Here is a 16,327-nt window from a genome sequence, read left to right as displayed (position 1 = left end):
TTGTATCCTGCACTCGATTCAACCTGTCTTCTATAACTCATTTAGTACAGAAAGATTTCTGTCCTTTGTTGTTTTGCATTGTGTTTGAATACTATTCATTGACCAGGTTACGCATTGTGGTGAAGTCGGGGGTGAACCCAGCCGACTGCTCCTCAGCCGAGCGCTGCATCCTGGCCTACCTGTACGACCTCTATACCTCCTGCTGTCACCTAAAGAGCAAGTTTGGAGAGATCTTCAGGTAAAACATAAACATGGACTAGCAACTGTTTAATGCAGTTTTATTGTATACTGTAGTTTCCCTGTGATGTTTTAGGGGGCCAAGTCATGTTGCATGCTAATATTGTTTTGAAACTAAAATATTTTTACCCACATGGTAGCCATATAATGATAGGAGAACCAAACGGTGGCCTTTCTCTCTCCCTCTTTTGTCCAGTGAGTTCTGCTCCAAGGTGAAGAACTCCATATACTGTAACATCGATCCGTCTGACTCCAACATGCTGTGGGACCCTGTGTTCATGATGGAGGCCATCGCCAATCCGTCGGCCCACAATTTCAACCACAGCATGGTGGGTAAGATCCTCAATGACAGCCCCGCCAACCGCTACAGCTTCGTCTGCAACGTGCTCATGGACGTGTGCGTGGACCACAGGGACCCCGAGAGGCAAGCATTGTTTTTCTATAAAACCATTATCAACAATCAATTATTGAAACGTCCAGATGCATTGAAACAATACAGGATTCTTGACTTAGTAACTGTCAACTTACCAGGTATCTTACCTGAATTCAATAGTAAGGTGTTACGAGTTTAATGTCTATCTCTGCAGGGTGAATGACATTGGGATCCTATGTGCGGAGCTGACTGCCTACTGTCGCTCTCTGAGTGCTGAGTGGCTGGGCGTCCTCAAAGCCCTCTGCTGCTCCTCCAACAACGGCAACTGTGGCTTCAACGACCTCCTGTGCAACGTGGACGTGAGTGTTCACCCCCGCAGCATACACACACCTTGCAAGCCTTGCGCCTCTCTCTCTGCACCAATTAATGTGCGTTGCTCACTCAGGCTCTGAGAGGCACAGGTTAGAGGGAAACACTGACAGTTACATTCCAATAATTAGCAGTTCACATCAAATGTGAACATTTCCTCTCTGTTTCCTTCTCTCTTCCGTCTCAGGTCAGCGATCTCTCCTTCCACGACTCTCTGGCCACCTTCGTAGCCATCCTCATTGCCCGCCAGTGTCTTCTTCTGGAAGACCTGGTCCGCTGCGTAGCCATCCCCTCCCTCCTCAACGCTGGTAAGAGCTCCTCTGTCAGCCCCAGACCCGTAGCCAGGGTCCTGTTCTTAGGCATCAAATGGAAGAAAACGAACTGAAACATTGAGGGACTACCTGGACTTGTCCAATAAGAAATGTACTAGGGCTGGGTGATATGGCCAAAATCTCATCCTGATAATGATACATATCACAATATAGCACATTTTCTGTAAATTAAATGAATGTTTATATGAAATGACCATGTAAAGGCCTATTTCTTATTACATTTTGAATTATACTCAAACAAATAGAGGTACTTACTCATATTAGATTTTTTTATTTTATTTAGAACCTGTGCAGATTTTAAATTAAGCATGTAAAAATATGAATGTATAAATAGAAAACACTTCAACTACAGTTGCAAATAAAATAAATGTAGGCGTAAAATATATGTATTTTGGGGGGCTTGCTTATTATGCATGTTTTGCATATTATTTTGGCATTAATACGTGTCACATCAATTTGTATTTGGTACCTTGGGTCGAGTGTTGGCACCAACTCACGAAACACCCGTTTCTCGACCGTGCAAATTGTGTCCGTGTCTTTGCAGATGTAAGTTGTAACTGCAGCTGTTATCTCCTTCCATCTTCGTGATTCTTTGCCATATGGTGTGCCGCGGGCAAAAGCCTCTTGCAATGTCTGAGTCGAGGGTTTGTTTTGAGCACTCGACTGTACTTTTTGGGGTCTCATCCGTAGACTCTCTCCGTACTGTTTTACAGGATTCTTGTGTAGGTGGTAAAATAGGTTAGTGGTGTTTCAGCCTGCTTTCGGGACCGGCCTCCGGCATATTTTGCAGTGCACAGTTTTCTGGTCCGTGTCAGACTTCATACCAAACCACGTCCATGCGACCGAAGTTGCCTCTCTTTTAGGTATGAGCTGTGTGTCACAGACTGTCTTCCATATTTGTGTGGAAGAACGCAAAGCATCATCCAATTGACAAAAAATATTGCCGTAAAGAGTATGATTTGCGACACAACAAAATAAACTATAGAGCACAATATGAAACGATAGAAAAAGGTCTATCATCACACGATATATATTGTCATATCGCCCAGACCTAAAATGTAAATTTTCACTTTTTGTTGGAAAACGTTTTCAAGCTCATGCCCCAATGAATACCACCCAGACTTTAACTAACAGATTCTCAAGTTTCTCTACAGGATCTATATTTAATGTAGCCTAGCTACCCAGCCAACAGGTCCTGTTAGAAATGATTGAATGGTACACCGAGGCCTGCCCTGCTTGAATGACTCTCCATGTTCTGAAGGAACTCCCTGCCCCATAATGCATTGCTTACTTCTGTCTGTCTGAGAGGGAGGTAAATGCCACAGTGTGTTTGAGCCCACTCTGCAGTTTGTGTGCACGCACATGCGCTGTGGCCAGTCAAGGCTGCCCCTTGCTCAGGGGACAAGGCCCCATTCAGCCTGTTTTCAAAGTTCCCTGTGGGCGTTAGTTACCACACGTACGGCCAGACAACCCCCTCCACCCTTCCCTTCTCCTCCTCAGCCAGCAGTTCGAATTCTTGTTTGGCGACACTCCTTCGCAGCCAGACTCTGAAAATGGCACTTAGTATTTGGTACTCCTTGAAAGTCAATTTAGGACACCTTCCAAGTTCTTCAGGCGCTTCTGTTCTCTATAGTTGGCTGTGTTATTCATTTGCCATGTCATCTTGACAACTTGAAGCTCAAGGCTGTTAGTGTAGTCTATATTTTTTTGGTCATACTGGCCCATTCATTATGTATTAGAATTTTGTTTAAATTTGAAAAATGTGACTTTGCTAAAGCAGTTTTAATCCCCTTCAGATTCCTTGTTGAGGGTGTGTGTGTGCCCCTCTAACCTACCTTTCTACTGCTCTCTGTTTGTCTCTTCCCCCCAGCCTGCAGTGAGCAGGACTCTGAGCCCGGAGCCCGTCTGACCTGCAGGATCCTGCTGCACCTCTTCAAGACCCCCCAGCGCAACCCCTGCCCCCAGGATGGAGCCAAGTCAGGTACACACACAGCAATCCCCGGCTCCCCACTCCCATTTGAACTCACATCGGAGCAAATATTAATTAATTAATACATTATTTGATTTAATGGTTGTTTTAAAGATACAATTTTATATTTTGCAGATAAATCTTCTGTTGGGATCCGGTCGTCGTGTGACCGTCACCTTCTGGCTGCCTCACAGAACAGCATAGTGGTTGGAGCTGTTTTTGCTGTCCTAAAGGCCGTCTTTATGCTGGGTACAACTCTCAGTATTATGCTATTATTTTGTCCTTAAAGTTGCATATGAGTCCACTTTGACAATTGAATGTGATTAGATTGATGTAATTATAGTTATTAAATGTCTATCTATTACAACTGGTCAGCAGTAATTTATTTTTAATTTTTTTATTTGACCTTTATTTAACTAGGCAAGTCAGTTAAGAACAAATTCTTATTTTCAATGACTGCCTCGGAACAGTGGGTTTAACTGCCTGTTCATGGGCAGAACAACAGATTTGTACCTTGTCAGCTCGGGCAACCTTGCAACCTTTCGGTTACTAGTCCAACGCTCTAACCCCTAGGCTACCCTGCCACATAACCCTTAAGTTATATATTTTGTAACATTTTATCTCCATCTCTCTCTAGGCGATGCAGAACTGAAGGGATCGGGATTCTCTCACCCTGCCGCCCTCGATGACATCGCCGACGACGACATCGGTTCCAAGAAGTCGGGCGGCCGCACCGTCTCCATAGAAACGGCCAGCCTGGACGTGTACGCCAAGTATGTGCTGAAGAGCATCTGCCAACAGGTGAGAACATGAGAAAGAAGATTATCGTTCACACCAGGGTTACATTTTTCCCCTCACACCAGAAGCTGCATATTTCCGAATGCAGTAATGTCCATGTGTGGAGTCCATTTCATTACAGTTTCATTTCAGTCAACCGAGGAGTAAACTGAAATTCAAATTTTTCAAATTGAAATCTACTGGAAGTTCTGTTCACTTCCTGAATTGAAATGGAATTGACCCCTTCTCTGGTAATGGCACTCTATTTCTATGCATTTAATCTTATACGATAGATAACTTTTGAAAACGGGTCACTTGTGCTCTCATGAGAGGCAAGGTTGACCCCCCCACCCGTTAGTCTGTTATTTTCCTCCACAACACCAACAATTACAAACTTGAGTCCAGTACTTCTGTTTTCCACAGAGAAGCACATTGTCTAGTGGTAGTTGCTGAATGTCGACAGGTGCAGTCATTGTAAATCTCAATTTGCTCTTACCATAAATTAAAGGAGTGTGTGCCTAGATGTTGTAGACAGATTGTGTACAGTGGAAAAACAGTATTTTTAAATTGATGTAGTGAATATATTTTTCTTCATATGATACAATAAGGAATTTTCTAATTATGATTTTAATTTAGATTCTCTTTCTGCATTGACTGAATTGAAAACTGAATTAACCCAAACCCTGTTCAGTATATACCCCTTGGTGATCTCTCTCTCTTCACTCATCTCTCCTGCTATCCTCTGTCAGGAGTGGGTGGGCGAGCGCTGTCTCAGGTCCCTGTCGGAGGACAGCAGTGCCTTGCAGGACCCGGTGCTGGTTAACATCCAGGCCCAGCGGTTGCTGCAGCTCATCTGCTACCCCCACCGCCAGCTGGACAGTGAGGAGGGGGACAACCCCCAGAGGCAGCGCATCAAACACATCCTCCAGGTCAGCCCACACAAGCCCTATGCACTGACCACAGGGCTGCGTTCAGCAGGTCACAATGTTGTGGAACGTTCAGATAAAAACTTTGTGGAACAAACATGCCTTTCTGTAATGTAGAATAAGGAAACATTACATTTCTGTCTGCGCTGAATGTTGCCCTGGCAACAGACAGCACTTCTCATGGGCAGAGTAGACTTTTCACTTTTCCATCAAGGGCAGCAGATGTATGACCTAAAAGCTTTTTCCGGAAATTGCTTTGAAATGGTTTTTTGAAGCCATCAAGGCAAGTTGTAAGTGAATCAGTGTCAGCCCTAGATGATCCTTGGGGATGGCTGAGAGCACAGCAGAGAGACTCACACGGCGCATTCATTAGAAATGGGGGGGTTGTGGGTGCTAGAATGAATCAGTGGGTGAACTGTCTCTGAACCCCTGCCTTAGCTCAGCAGACCACATTAGGGTACATGAGTGTTCTGAGTTTTGTGAATGGCATTACTGCCATCTGCTGACTAAAGCAGCACTACAGGGAGAGTGGAGCTAAAGGTCTCTGACTATTTAACTGCTTAGAGATGATTGTGTTATATACATGTCTAAAAGTGGTGTCCTATCCTCCTGCGTCTAGAACATGGACCAGTGGACCATGAGACAGTCATCCCTGGAGCTGCAGCTTATGATCAAGCAGAGTACTAACAACGTAAGTTACCAGACTCCAGTGTCCTGTAAGGCCCTGAAAACACTCTCAACACTGCCATCTAGGCACAATTAAGCATTTTTGTTTTTTTCTCAATAAAATATTGATTTAGAATACAATCCATCTGTAAAGTTCAAGTGTACCTTTGATTCAATGAAGTACATTGAGATAGTGGAGTATGTCATAACCCTTCATAACTGTAGAATGTGGTGATAATGGCAGCCATCTTGTTCAGGGATCAATTCCCTGTGATTGAGGTTAAGTGGACGAACTCGTCTTCCTTGTCTCCCTGCAGGAGCTGTACTCCTTATTGGAGAACATCGCCAAGGCCACTATCGAGGTGTTCCAGAAGTCAGCGGAGATGAACTCCACCAACCTCTCAGGGAACGGGTCAGCCGGCGCCGGAGGTTCTGCCTCCAACAGCAACAACCCAAGCAAGAAACCAGTGTTGAGGTGTGTATGTGTGACCTTTATACATTCTCCCTCCCATTTTAAAAAATAGTCAGAAACTGCGGAACTGTAGGTAACCTCCCCCTCACGCCCCCATGAATCCCTTTTCACCAGAGCTGAAGATCTGAATCACGTTCTGCGCATGGGTTTCTTTGCCTCTACTTTACACACAAAGTAGAGGCATCATTGTCATGCTGAAAGACCCAGCCACGTTTCATCTTCAATGCCCTTGCTGATGGAAGGAGGACTTCACTCAAAATCTCACGATACATGGTCCCATTCATTCTTTCCTTTACACGGATCAGTCGTCCTGGTCCCTTTGCAGAAAAACAGCCCCAAAGCATGATGTTTCCACCCCCATGCTTCACAGTAGGTATGGTGTTCTTTGGATGCAACTCAGCATTCTTTGTCCTCCAAACACGACGAGTTGAGTTTTTACCAAAAAGTTCTATTTTGGTTTCATCTGACCATATGACATTCTCCCAATCTTCTTCTGGATCATCCAAATGCTCTCTAGCAAACTTCAGACGGGCCTGGACATGTACTGGCTTAAGCAGGGGGACACGTCTGGCACTGCAGGATTTGAGTCCCTGGCAGCGTAGTGTGTTACTGATGGTAGGCTTTGTTACTTTGGTCCCAGCTCTCTGTAGGTCATTCACTAGGTCCCCCGTGTGGTTCTGGGATTTTGGCTCACCGTTCTTGTGATCATTTTGACCCCACGGGGTGAGATCTTGCGTGGAGCCCCAGATCGAGGGAGATTATCAGTGGTCTTGTATGTCTTCCATTTCCTAATAATTGCTCCCACAGTTGATTTCTTCAAACCAAGCTGCTTACCTATTGCAGATTCAGTCTTCCCAGCCTGGAGCAGGTCTACAATTTTGTTTCTGGTGTCCTTTGACAGCTCTTTGGTCTTGGCCATTGTGGTGTTTGGAGTGTGACTGTTTGAGGTTGTGGACAGGTGTCTTTTATACTGATAACAAGTTGAAACAGGTGCCATTAATACAGGTAACGAGTGGAGGACAGAGGAGCCTCTTAAAGAAGAAGTTACAGGTCTGTGAGAGCCAGAAATCTTGCTTGTTTGTAGGTGACCAAATACTTATTTTCCACCATAATTGGCAAATAAATTAATTAAAAATCCTACAAAGTGATTTTCTGTAAAAAAAAATCTCTCATTTTGTCTGTCATAGTTGAAGTGTACCTATGATGAAAATTACAGGCCTCATCTTTTTAAGTGGGAGAACTTGCACAATTGGTGGCTGACTAAATACTTTTTTGCCCCACTGTATGTTCTGGCCCACCAACCATCCGCTGTGACACAAATCATCCCATGGCTGAATCTAGTTTCCTACCCCTAAGCTAAAGAATCATCAAACATGCTTTCTCATTGTTGGTGAAATCTAACCTCAGCGTAACAGCTTATTATTTTTCTTTGTGTTCCCCCCAGTTCGTCTGAGCGGTCTGGTGTGTGGCTGGTGGCGCCACTGATTGCCAAGCTGCCCACCTCGGTCCAGGGCCACGTCCTGAAGGCGGCAGGGGAGGAGCTAGAGAAGGGCCAGCATCTGGGGTCCTCCTCACGCAAGGAGAGAGACCGGCAGAAACAGAAAAGGTCAGACGACTCACCCCGACTATTTTGGGTCATGTCGATAATGCTCATTTTGTCAACATGGTTGTACTTTCCTCCAGAAAGCGTGGTAATCTGCGTTAGATACAACAACAAAAAATTGGATGCAGGAGTTATTATGATGCAATTATGATAACATTTTTGCCCCAGCTTCAATATTCCCAAATTGATGGTGGATGTATTGCCCTTACACTTTTGTCTGTTTCCAGCATGTCTCTGCTGAGCCAGCAGCCCTTCCTGTCTCTGGTGCTGACCTGTCTAAAAGGCCAGGATGAGCAGAGGGAGGGCCTCCTCACTTCCCTCTACAGCCAGGTGCAGCAGGTAACACTCAACACAGCCTCTCCTCCATTTTCCTGTCTACCCAAACTCCAAATCCTACGCCACACCCACAGAAGTTCGTTTCCTGAGTCTCGATCGGAGTTACCTCCCTGACGATTTCTAGAACGCAAACACATTCAAATTTTTTCGATTGGTCCCAGAAATTGATGGGTTGGGCCAGAGCCAGAACACATGTGGGTAAAGCAGCGGTTTGAAAATCCCATTGGTTTTAGTACTCTGATTACTTAGAGATAATCCAATCACTGATGACTTTGTTTTGTACAACAGTCAGACTGACATTGTTGACGTGACGTCAAAATGACAGAAGTATGTAGCTAACATAGAGCAGCGGAAGAATTCAGCTGGAGTCGTCAGACAACTCCCCAGTCTTCTCCCACCTCACCTCCTAGATCTGTGTGCATAACTGAAGATTCCATTGACATCAATGAACACACTTTTGTGTAAAAATGTACATCTCATGTTAGGATTCCCCCCTCAGTGTGCTTAATGTTGGCTAAATGTGCCGTCTCATGCTGACTGCGGCTATTGGCTGCGTTTCCATCTTCCAGATTGTAACGAACTGGCGGGAGGACCAGTACCAGGACGACTGCAAGGCCAAGCAGATGATGCATGAGGCGCTGAAGCTGCGGCTTAATCTGGTGAGGGCTCTTCGTCACCATCGTCATCATAGTCATGTTATCCCTGTCATGCCTGGAAGTGGTCACTTGTATCAGTTTGGACCAGATGGTATCTAAGGGGACAGAAATTCCTCACTAGGAAGGATTGGAAAGTGTTAACTTAAAATGACATGATGACTAGGTTCCAGTTTAACAACGTTTACTAAACCTTATTTCCACAGTACATGGTTGCCATTGCACTCAGGCCAGGTCCATCAACAGTGAGACTCCGGCACAGGCTTACTAATAACAGAGTGATAGCATCGTAATAACAGAAATATAGGGATACTTAAAACATGAACTTAACAGAAAGTACGTCTGTAAACGGATGAAACCCATTTACTTACTGCTACAGAACACTGTTGTTTTATCCATTTAAACTACGTAGAGATCAAATTATTATAATGTTGTTTTTTTTAACTCTCGCCCTTTGAGTTTTCATGCATACTAAAAAGAAATTGGATGTGTTATCTTTGCTGTCCAGGTGGGTGGGATGTTTGACACGGTACAACGCAGTACACAGCAGACCACGGAGTGGGCCGTGCTACTCCTCGACATCATTAGCAGCGGTACAGTGGACATGCAGTCCAACAAGTAAGTCACAACACAACTGCTCACACATTTTAAACTTCATGTGTTCATTTGTTGTTGTTGTAATGTCACAGTGTAATGCATCACTGTATAATTTCCCCCCTTCCCTCTCTCTTCCACCTCCCTCCCCCATGTTCTTTCTCTTTCTTTCTCTCTCTTTCTCTCTCGTTCTCTCTCTCTCTTGTTCTCTCTCTCTCTTGTTCTCTCTCTCTTGTTCTCTCTCTCTTGTTCTCTCTCTTGTTCTCTCTCTCGTTCTCTCTCTCTCTCTCTCTCTTTCTCTCTCTCTCTCGTTCTCTCTCTCTCTCGTTCTCTCTCTCTCTCGTTCTCTCTCTCTCTCGTTCTCTCTCTCTCTCTCGTTCTCTCTCTCTCTCGTTCTCTCGCTCTCTCGTTCTCTCGCTCTCTCGTTCTCTCGCTCTCTCGTTCTCTCTCTCTCTCGTTCTCTCGCTCTCTCTCGTTCTCTCGCTCTCTCTCGTTCTCTCTCTCTCTCTCTCGTTCTCTCGCTCTCTCTCGTTCTCTCTCTCTCTCTCTCGTTCTCTCTCTCTCTCTCGCTCTCTCTCTCTCTCGTTCTCTCTCTCGTTCTCTCTCTCGTTCTCTCTCTCGTTCTCTCTCTCTCTCTTTCTCTCTCTCTCTCGTTCTCTCTCTCTCTCTCTCTCGTTCTCTCTCTCTCTCGTTCTCTCGTTCTCTCTCTCTCTCGTTCTCTCTCTCTCTCGTTCTCTCTCTCGTTCTCTCTCTCTCTCGTTCTCTCTCTCGTTCTCTCTCTCTCTCTCGTTCTCTCTCTCTCTCTCGTTCTCTCTCTCTCTCTCTCGTTCTCTCTCTCTCTCTCTCTCTCTCGTTCTCTCTCTCTCTCTCTCTCTCGTTCTCTCTCTCTCTCTCTCTCTCGTTCTCTCTCTCTCTCTCGTTCTCTCTCTCGTTCTCTCTCTCTCTCTCGTTCTCTCTCTCTCGTTCTCTCTCTCGTTCTCTCTCTCTCGTTCTCTCTCTCGTTCTCTCTCTCTCGTTCTCTCTCTCGTTCTCTCTCTCGTTCTCTCTCGTTCTCTCTCTTTCTCTCTCTCGTTCTCTCTCGTTCTCTCTCTCGTTCTCTCTCTCTCTCTCTCTCGTTCTCTCTCTCTCTCGTTCTCTCTCTCTCTCTCTCTCTCTCTCTCTCTCTCTCTCTCTCTCTCGTTCTCTCTCTCTCTCTCGTTCTCTCTCTCGTTCTCTCGTTCTCTCTCTCTCGTTCTCTCTCTCTCGTTCTCTCTCTTGTTCTCTCTCTCTCGTTCTCTCTCTCTCGTTCTCTCTCTCGTTCTCTCTCGTTCTCTCGTTCTCTCTCTCGTTGTCTCTCTCTCGTTCTCTCTCTCTCTCTCTCGTTCTCTCTCTCTCTCTCTCTCTCTCAGTGAGCTCTTCACCACGGTACTAGACATGCTGAGTGTGCTAATTAATGGCACGCTGGCTGCTGACATGTCTAGCATCTCTCAGGGCAGCATGGAGGAGAACAAGAGGGCTTATATGAACCTGGTCAAGAAGCTCCGGGTAAGATCACACACATCACACTGGATGTACACTATATATACAAGAGTATGTGGACACACCTTCAAATTAGTTGATTCGGCTATTTCAGCCACACCCTTGCTGTATAAAATCGAGCACACAGCCATGCAATCTCCATAGATAAACATTGATGTAGAATGGCCTTACTGAAGTGCTCTGACTTTCAACATGCCACCATCAAAGGATGGCACCTTACCAACAAGTAAGTTGATCAAATTTCTGCTCTGCTAGAGCTGCCCCGGTCAACGGTAAGTGCTGTTATTGTGAAGTGGAAACATCTAGAAGCAACAACGGCTCAGCCGCAAAGTGGTAGGCCACACAAGCTCACAGAACGGGACTGCCCAGTGCTGAAATGCGTAAAAATGGTCTGTCCTCGGTTGCAACACTCACTATTGAGTTCCAAACTGCCTTGAAGCAACATCAACACAATAATTGTTCGTCGGGAGCTTCATGAAATGGGTTTTCATGGCCGAGCAGCCGCACACAACCCTAAGATCACCATGAGCAATGCCATCTGGCAGTACGACGGACGAATCTGTGTGTGGCGGATGCCAGGAGAACACTACCTGCCCAATGCATAGTGCCAACTGTAAAGTTTGGTGGAGGAGGATTAATGGTCTGGGGCTGCTTTTCATGGTTTGGGTTCGGCCCCTTAGTTGCAGTGAAGGGACATCTTATTGCTACAGCATACAATGACATTCTAGATGATTCTGTGCTTCCAACTTTTGAGGCAACAGTTTGGAGAAGGCCCTTTCCTGTTTCAGTATGACAATGCCCCCATGCACAAAGCGAGGTCCAGACAGAAATGGTTTGTTGAGAACGGTGTGGAAGAACTTGACTGGCTTACACAGAGCCCTGACCTCAACCCCATCGAACACCTTTGGGATGAATTGGAACGCCAACTGCGAGCCAGGCCTAATCGCCCAACATCAGTGCCCAACCTCACTAATGCTCTTGTGGCTGAATGGAAGCAAGTCCCTGCAGCAATGTTCCAACATCTAGTGGAAAGCCATCTCAGAAGAGTGGAGGCTGTTATAGCATCAAAGTAGAGACCAACTCCATATTAATGCCCATGATTTTGGAATGATATTCTTGATGAGCAGGTGTCCACATACTTGTGGTTATGTGGAATATATAATAATGTATGTCCTATGTAGCAGAGTATTCCACCATTTGTATTTTATGTATTGAAGTCAATAGAAGGGTGTTACGCACTGTGCTCGCCACAAGAGGTCCCCACTCACCTAGAATTCATTTGAATCAAACTACTTTCAAAAAAATGCTATGAAACATTTCAATGAAATACTTTTTGTCTCGTTCTCTGCTCAAAGGTATCAACAACTCAAATGTTGTGTATTTGCAGAAAGAGCTGGGTGACCGGCAGTCAGAGAGTCTGGAGAAGGTGCGGCAGCTGCTCCCTCTGCCCAAGCAGACCCGTGATGTCATCACGTGTGAACCACAGGGCTCGCTTATTGACACCAAGGGAAACAAGATCGCTGGCTTTGAGAAGGAGGTACAGTACTATGAGCTCTGATCCTTTGAAGGCATTGTCAACTCAATTGTTGGCTAATATTACTGTTTCTCTGTCACCAGTATAGAGATTGACTTTTGGCCCACACGGTTCTTCATAAAATCTTGTCTTTCAGCTGTTCACTAGGAATGTCTTCAGTAACTTCTCTAAATAGCAGACCTGGGTTTTAGTTCAAATACTTGATTGAGATTTCCTGGTGAAGTGGAACCAATGGAATAGTCCCAAAACTGTAAACCATACACTCTGTCTAGATGCAGTCCAGGCACCTTCAAATGCTCAAAGTTTCTGAAAACATATAGTATTTTAACCCATGTCTGCTTAGTTTTCCTGCATCTCAATATCGTAGTTGTCAGGAGATATTTGTGGCAACACCAATAATTGTAATTTTTATCAATGTAAAACCATCTTCCTCCTTTACCGTCAGGGTCTCCAAGTGTCGACCAAGCAGAAGATCTCTCCGTGGGATGTGTTCGAGGGCCTCAAGCACTCGGCCCCTCTCTCCTGGGGCTGGTTTGGTACGGTGCGCGTGGACCGTAAGGTGACCAAGTTCGAGGAACAGCAGCGCTTCCTCCTCTACCACACCCACCTGAAGCCCAAGCCGCGCAGTTACTATCTGGAGCCCCTCCCCCTGCCCCCTGAGGATGAGGAGCCGCCCACGCCCGCGCCCCAGGAACCCGAGAAGAAGATGGCGGAGCCAGTGAAGCCGGAGAAGAGCGTCCCTGCGGTGTCGTCCGATTCAACCAAGAAGAAGACCAAGAAGAAGAAGACACCGTCCACCAACAAGACTGAGGTTAGTGAGACATTGGCACAGGTCCTGTCCAACACTGGGACAGGTCATGTATTCTACCTAGCCTATCAGAAGGCAAGATCTAGAAATATAAAGTTACTCATAGCTTTAAGCACTCATGCGTGGCATCTTGATGAGGGATTTGAAGGCCTTGTTCTAACGGTCCAAAAGCTGGATGATGTTATTGCACATATGACCAGTCTTTCCCCCCCCCCTTTTTTTCGTTTTACTCCTCCTTCTCGCCAATTTCATGATATCTATTTGGTAGTTACAGTCTTTTCCCATCGTTGCAACTCCCTTACGGACTCAGGAGAGGCGAAGGTCGAGACCCATGCGTCCTCCGAAACACAACCTGACAAGCCGCACTGCTTCTTGACATACTGCTCGCTTAACCAGGAAGCCAGCCGCATCAATGTGTCAGAGGAAACACCGTACAACTGGCGACTGTGTCAGTGTGCATCTGCCCGGCCCGCCACAGGAGTCACTAGAGCATGATGGGACAAGGACATCCCGGCCGGCCAAACCCTCCCCTAACCCGGACGACGCTGGGGCAATTGTGCGCCGCCTCATGAGTCTCCCGGTTCGTGGCTGGCAGCAACACAGCCCGGTATCGAACCCAGATCTGTAGTGATGCCTCTAGCACTGCGATGCTGTGTCTTAGACCGCTGCGCCACTCGCGAGGCCCACGTATTACCGTTCTATACAAGTAGCGTGTCTCATAGAAGATGCATGTCTTCTCCTCTCTCCAGGACTATGTGACCCGTACCCAGGGTGGACTGCCGTATGGGACGTGTATACCCCCAGACCCCCTCATGGGCCAGCAGGCCCACCCCTACAGCAGGATAGGCTACAACCAACAGCCCATGGGCATGTATGCCCAGAACCAGCCTCTGCCTCCAGGTCAGTGCCAACATTATCATTGTCTAAAATCAGGGTTCTGATCCACGATCAGGTTTGCCTTATAGATCATGACGAATAAGATGACAAGGACAGCGGGGGTGCGTACCTGATCTTTGGTCAGCACTCCTACTCTGATACTGATGAATACATGCCCTGTTGTATTTATTACTAGTGTGTTTTTACATTACTATCAAGAAACAAAACACTCTGGAAACCTGTATTCCTCTCATGACCTTTGAATGTGACATGTTTTGTTCCAGCCCAGGACTAGATTTTAATGCTGGGGTGGTGCAAAACTCTGCAACCTTGTAGTTCCCCCGGGACTGTTGAAGCTATTTGGAATTTTGATATTATAACGCTCATCTTTTTCCCCTTCAGGAGGCCCTGGTTTGGACACCCCGTACCGACCAGCCCGGAACCCTCAAATGGGCAAGATGATGCCCACACGGCCCAGCTACCCAGGCATGATGCCCGGCATGCAAGGTGGCATGCCAGGCATGATGGGCATGGACAAGCAGTACCCGATGGGCTACAAGCCCCAACCCAACATTCCGCAGGGTCAGATTCTGCGCCAGCAGCTACAGGTCAGACTGGTGAGTGTGCAGTAACTAGACTCCACTGGAAGGGGACAGTAGTGAGTACAGAGGTTATTCTGGACTGGATCTACCACAGTGTGCCTGAGGGGTTTTCTAGAAGTGTTATTAACATGCTCACAGAATAGGACCTTGAACCTGGCTTTCGCTGTACGCAGGACATGTTGATAAGTTTGAGTTGGAATTCACTCCCTGTGGAGAAAAAAATGTTGGCCTTCAGGTGTAAAAAGCAGCACATTGCTTTTAGAGAACGTCGGAGGATGACTGTTGTCTCTTGTAATTCTCAGAACCAGAGTATGATAGGACCACAGATGAGGCAGATGACGCCTAACCAACAATACAGCTCCATGCAGCCAAGCCAGGCAAGTCTTTCAGATGAGACACTCTCAGCAACATTTCATGTGATTTTCTTTCCCGATGAATCCGTATAACCTGTTTTCTTATTTCCTCCACCTCTGAAATTGACCGCATGTATAAACCAGTGTCCTCTATTCCTGATCATCAGTATTCTACCCATCTCCTCCCTGCATATTGGTCCTATTTTCATGAACATTCTGGTTTCCCTCTCTCCATGTGCAGAACATCTCCCAGGGATATACCACGTACGGCTCCCACATTGGGATGCAGCCACACCCCTCTCAGGCGGGTGGTATAGTCCCGCCATCGTATGGGAACCAGGGCTTCCAGGGCAGCCACCCGGGGGCCAACCCGGCCGTGGTGGACTCTCTGAGGCAGAGGCCCAGCGGCTATGTTCACCAGCAGGCACCGGGCTACTCACACACCATGCAGAACACACCAAGGTGGGCAGGAGGGAGGAGTTGCAGAGGGGTGGGGGTGTGGACAATACACTCCAATAGCACAGGGTTGTCTACTGTCCATTTATTAAGGATATTTAGGTTACATTTAGCTCATATTGTGTTCATGGGGTTCCATTTTTCACTCCTTTTTCTTGCACATATCAAGGCCTAAAATATGTCACATTTAGCATCACTGCCTAGTATCTGGATACAGCGTTATCAGTCAGTCCCACCTTTAAACTGGACTCTTGATTTACTTTAATGAGGTAGATGGGAACATTGGACAGTGCAGTCACAGAACACGTCTTTGTTCCATGCTGTAGCACTATTGGACAATAGTGACCTTATTCAAGATATAGTGGTGTATTTATGAAACATTGATGATGTACCGGTCCACTGAATCTGTCTCTCTTCCACCATCTCCAGGTTTCCCCACCAGTCCATCCAGCCAGCTCCCGTCATGCAGCCCTTGAGCCACATGGGGGTCCACCCGGGCATGAGACCAAACCAGATGCTGGCCGAGCAGCAGCAGCAACAGCAGGCCCAGCAGCAACAAGCCCAGCAGCAACAGCAGCAGTACCTCAGACAGCAGGCACTCAGAGTATGCTTTGTCTAATTGTCTAAATACTACTAACAATCTCTAACACTACAGACCAACATGGAACAGTGGGTCAATACTATTGCAACAACACATGTACTGCTATTGCCACTCAATGTGCTATATATCTACATAACCACTTGAACATTAATTCAATGCTTTACCTGATGATCTAACACAGGTGTGGACAAATTTGTTTGGCTCTAGGGCCACATGGGATTTTGAAATTCAACTGAGGGCCACACAGATTTTTTGGGGGGGACCGATTTGTT

The 16,327-nt window shown here is 46.4% G+C and overlaps 1 protein-coding gene across 1 annotated transcript in view; it reads left to right on the top strand.

Annotated features, from left to right (window-relative positions):
- The window catches only part of med12 (mediator complex subunit 12), a 44,111-nt gene that overhangs the window by 23,618 nt on the left and 4,166 nt on the right, over window positions 1–16,327 (top strand). The window contains exons 20-41 of the mRNA XM_042303212.1: window positions 107–238; window positions 434–661; window positions 825–969; window positions 1,167–1,287; window positions 3,182–3,292; window positions 3,416–3,529; window positions 3,918–4,081; window positions 4,807–4,986; window positions 5,603–5,674; window positions 5,967–6,124; window positions 7,566–7,727; window positions 7,952–8,063; window positions 8,630–8,719; window positions 9,222–9,331; window positions 10,696–10,831; window positions 12,213–12,362; window positions 12,805–13,170; window positions 13,917–14,067; window positions 14,446–14,660; window positions 14,948–15,022; window positions 15,240–15,460; window positions 15,884–16,013. Of these exons, the coding sequence (XP_042159146.1) occupies window positions 107–238; window positions 434–661; window positions 825–969; window positions 1,167–1,287; window positions 3,182–3,292; window positions 3,416–3,529; window positions 3,918–4,081; window positions 4,807–4,986; window positions 5,603–5,674; window positions 5,967–6,124; window positions 7,566–7,727; window positions 7,952–8,063; window positions 8,630–8,719; window positions 9,222–9,331; window positions 10,696–10,831; window positions 12,213–12,362; window positions 12,805–13,170; window positions 13,917–14,067; window positions 14,446–14,660; window positions 14,948–15,022; window positions 15,240–15,460; window positions 15,884–16,013 (3,343 nt within the window). The remainder of the gene's footprint in view (window positions 1–106; window positions 239–433; window positions 662–824; window positions 970–1,166; window positions 1,288–3,181; window positions 3,293–3,415; window positions 3,530–3,917; window positions 4,082–4,806; window positions 4,987–5,602; window positions 5,675–5,966; window positions 6,125–7,565; window positions 7,728–7,951; window positions 8,064–8,629; window positions 8,720–9,221; window positions 9,332–10,695; window positions 10,832–12,212; window positions 12,363–12,804; window positions 13,171–13,916; window positions 14,068–14,445; window positions 14,661–14,947; window positions 15,023–15,239; window positions 15,461–15,883; window positions 16,014–16,327) is intronic.

The sequence above is a fragment of the Oncorhynchus tshawytscha genome, linkage group LG21 (genome assembly GCF_018296145.1).
Source record: "Oncorhynchus tshawytscha isolate Ot180627B linkage group LG21, Otsh_v2.0, whole genome shotgun sequence".
Lineage (NCBI taxonomy): Eukaryota > Metazoa > Chordata > Actinopteri > Salmoniformes > Salmonidae > Oncorhynchus > Oncorhynchus tshawytscha.
Note: the sequence above shows the minus strand (reverse complement) of the source record. Positions and strands in the feature narration are given on the sequence as shown.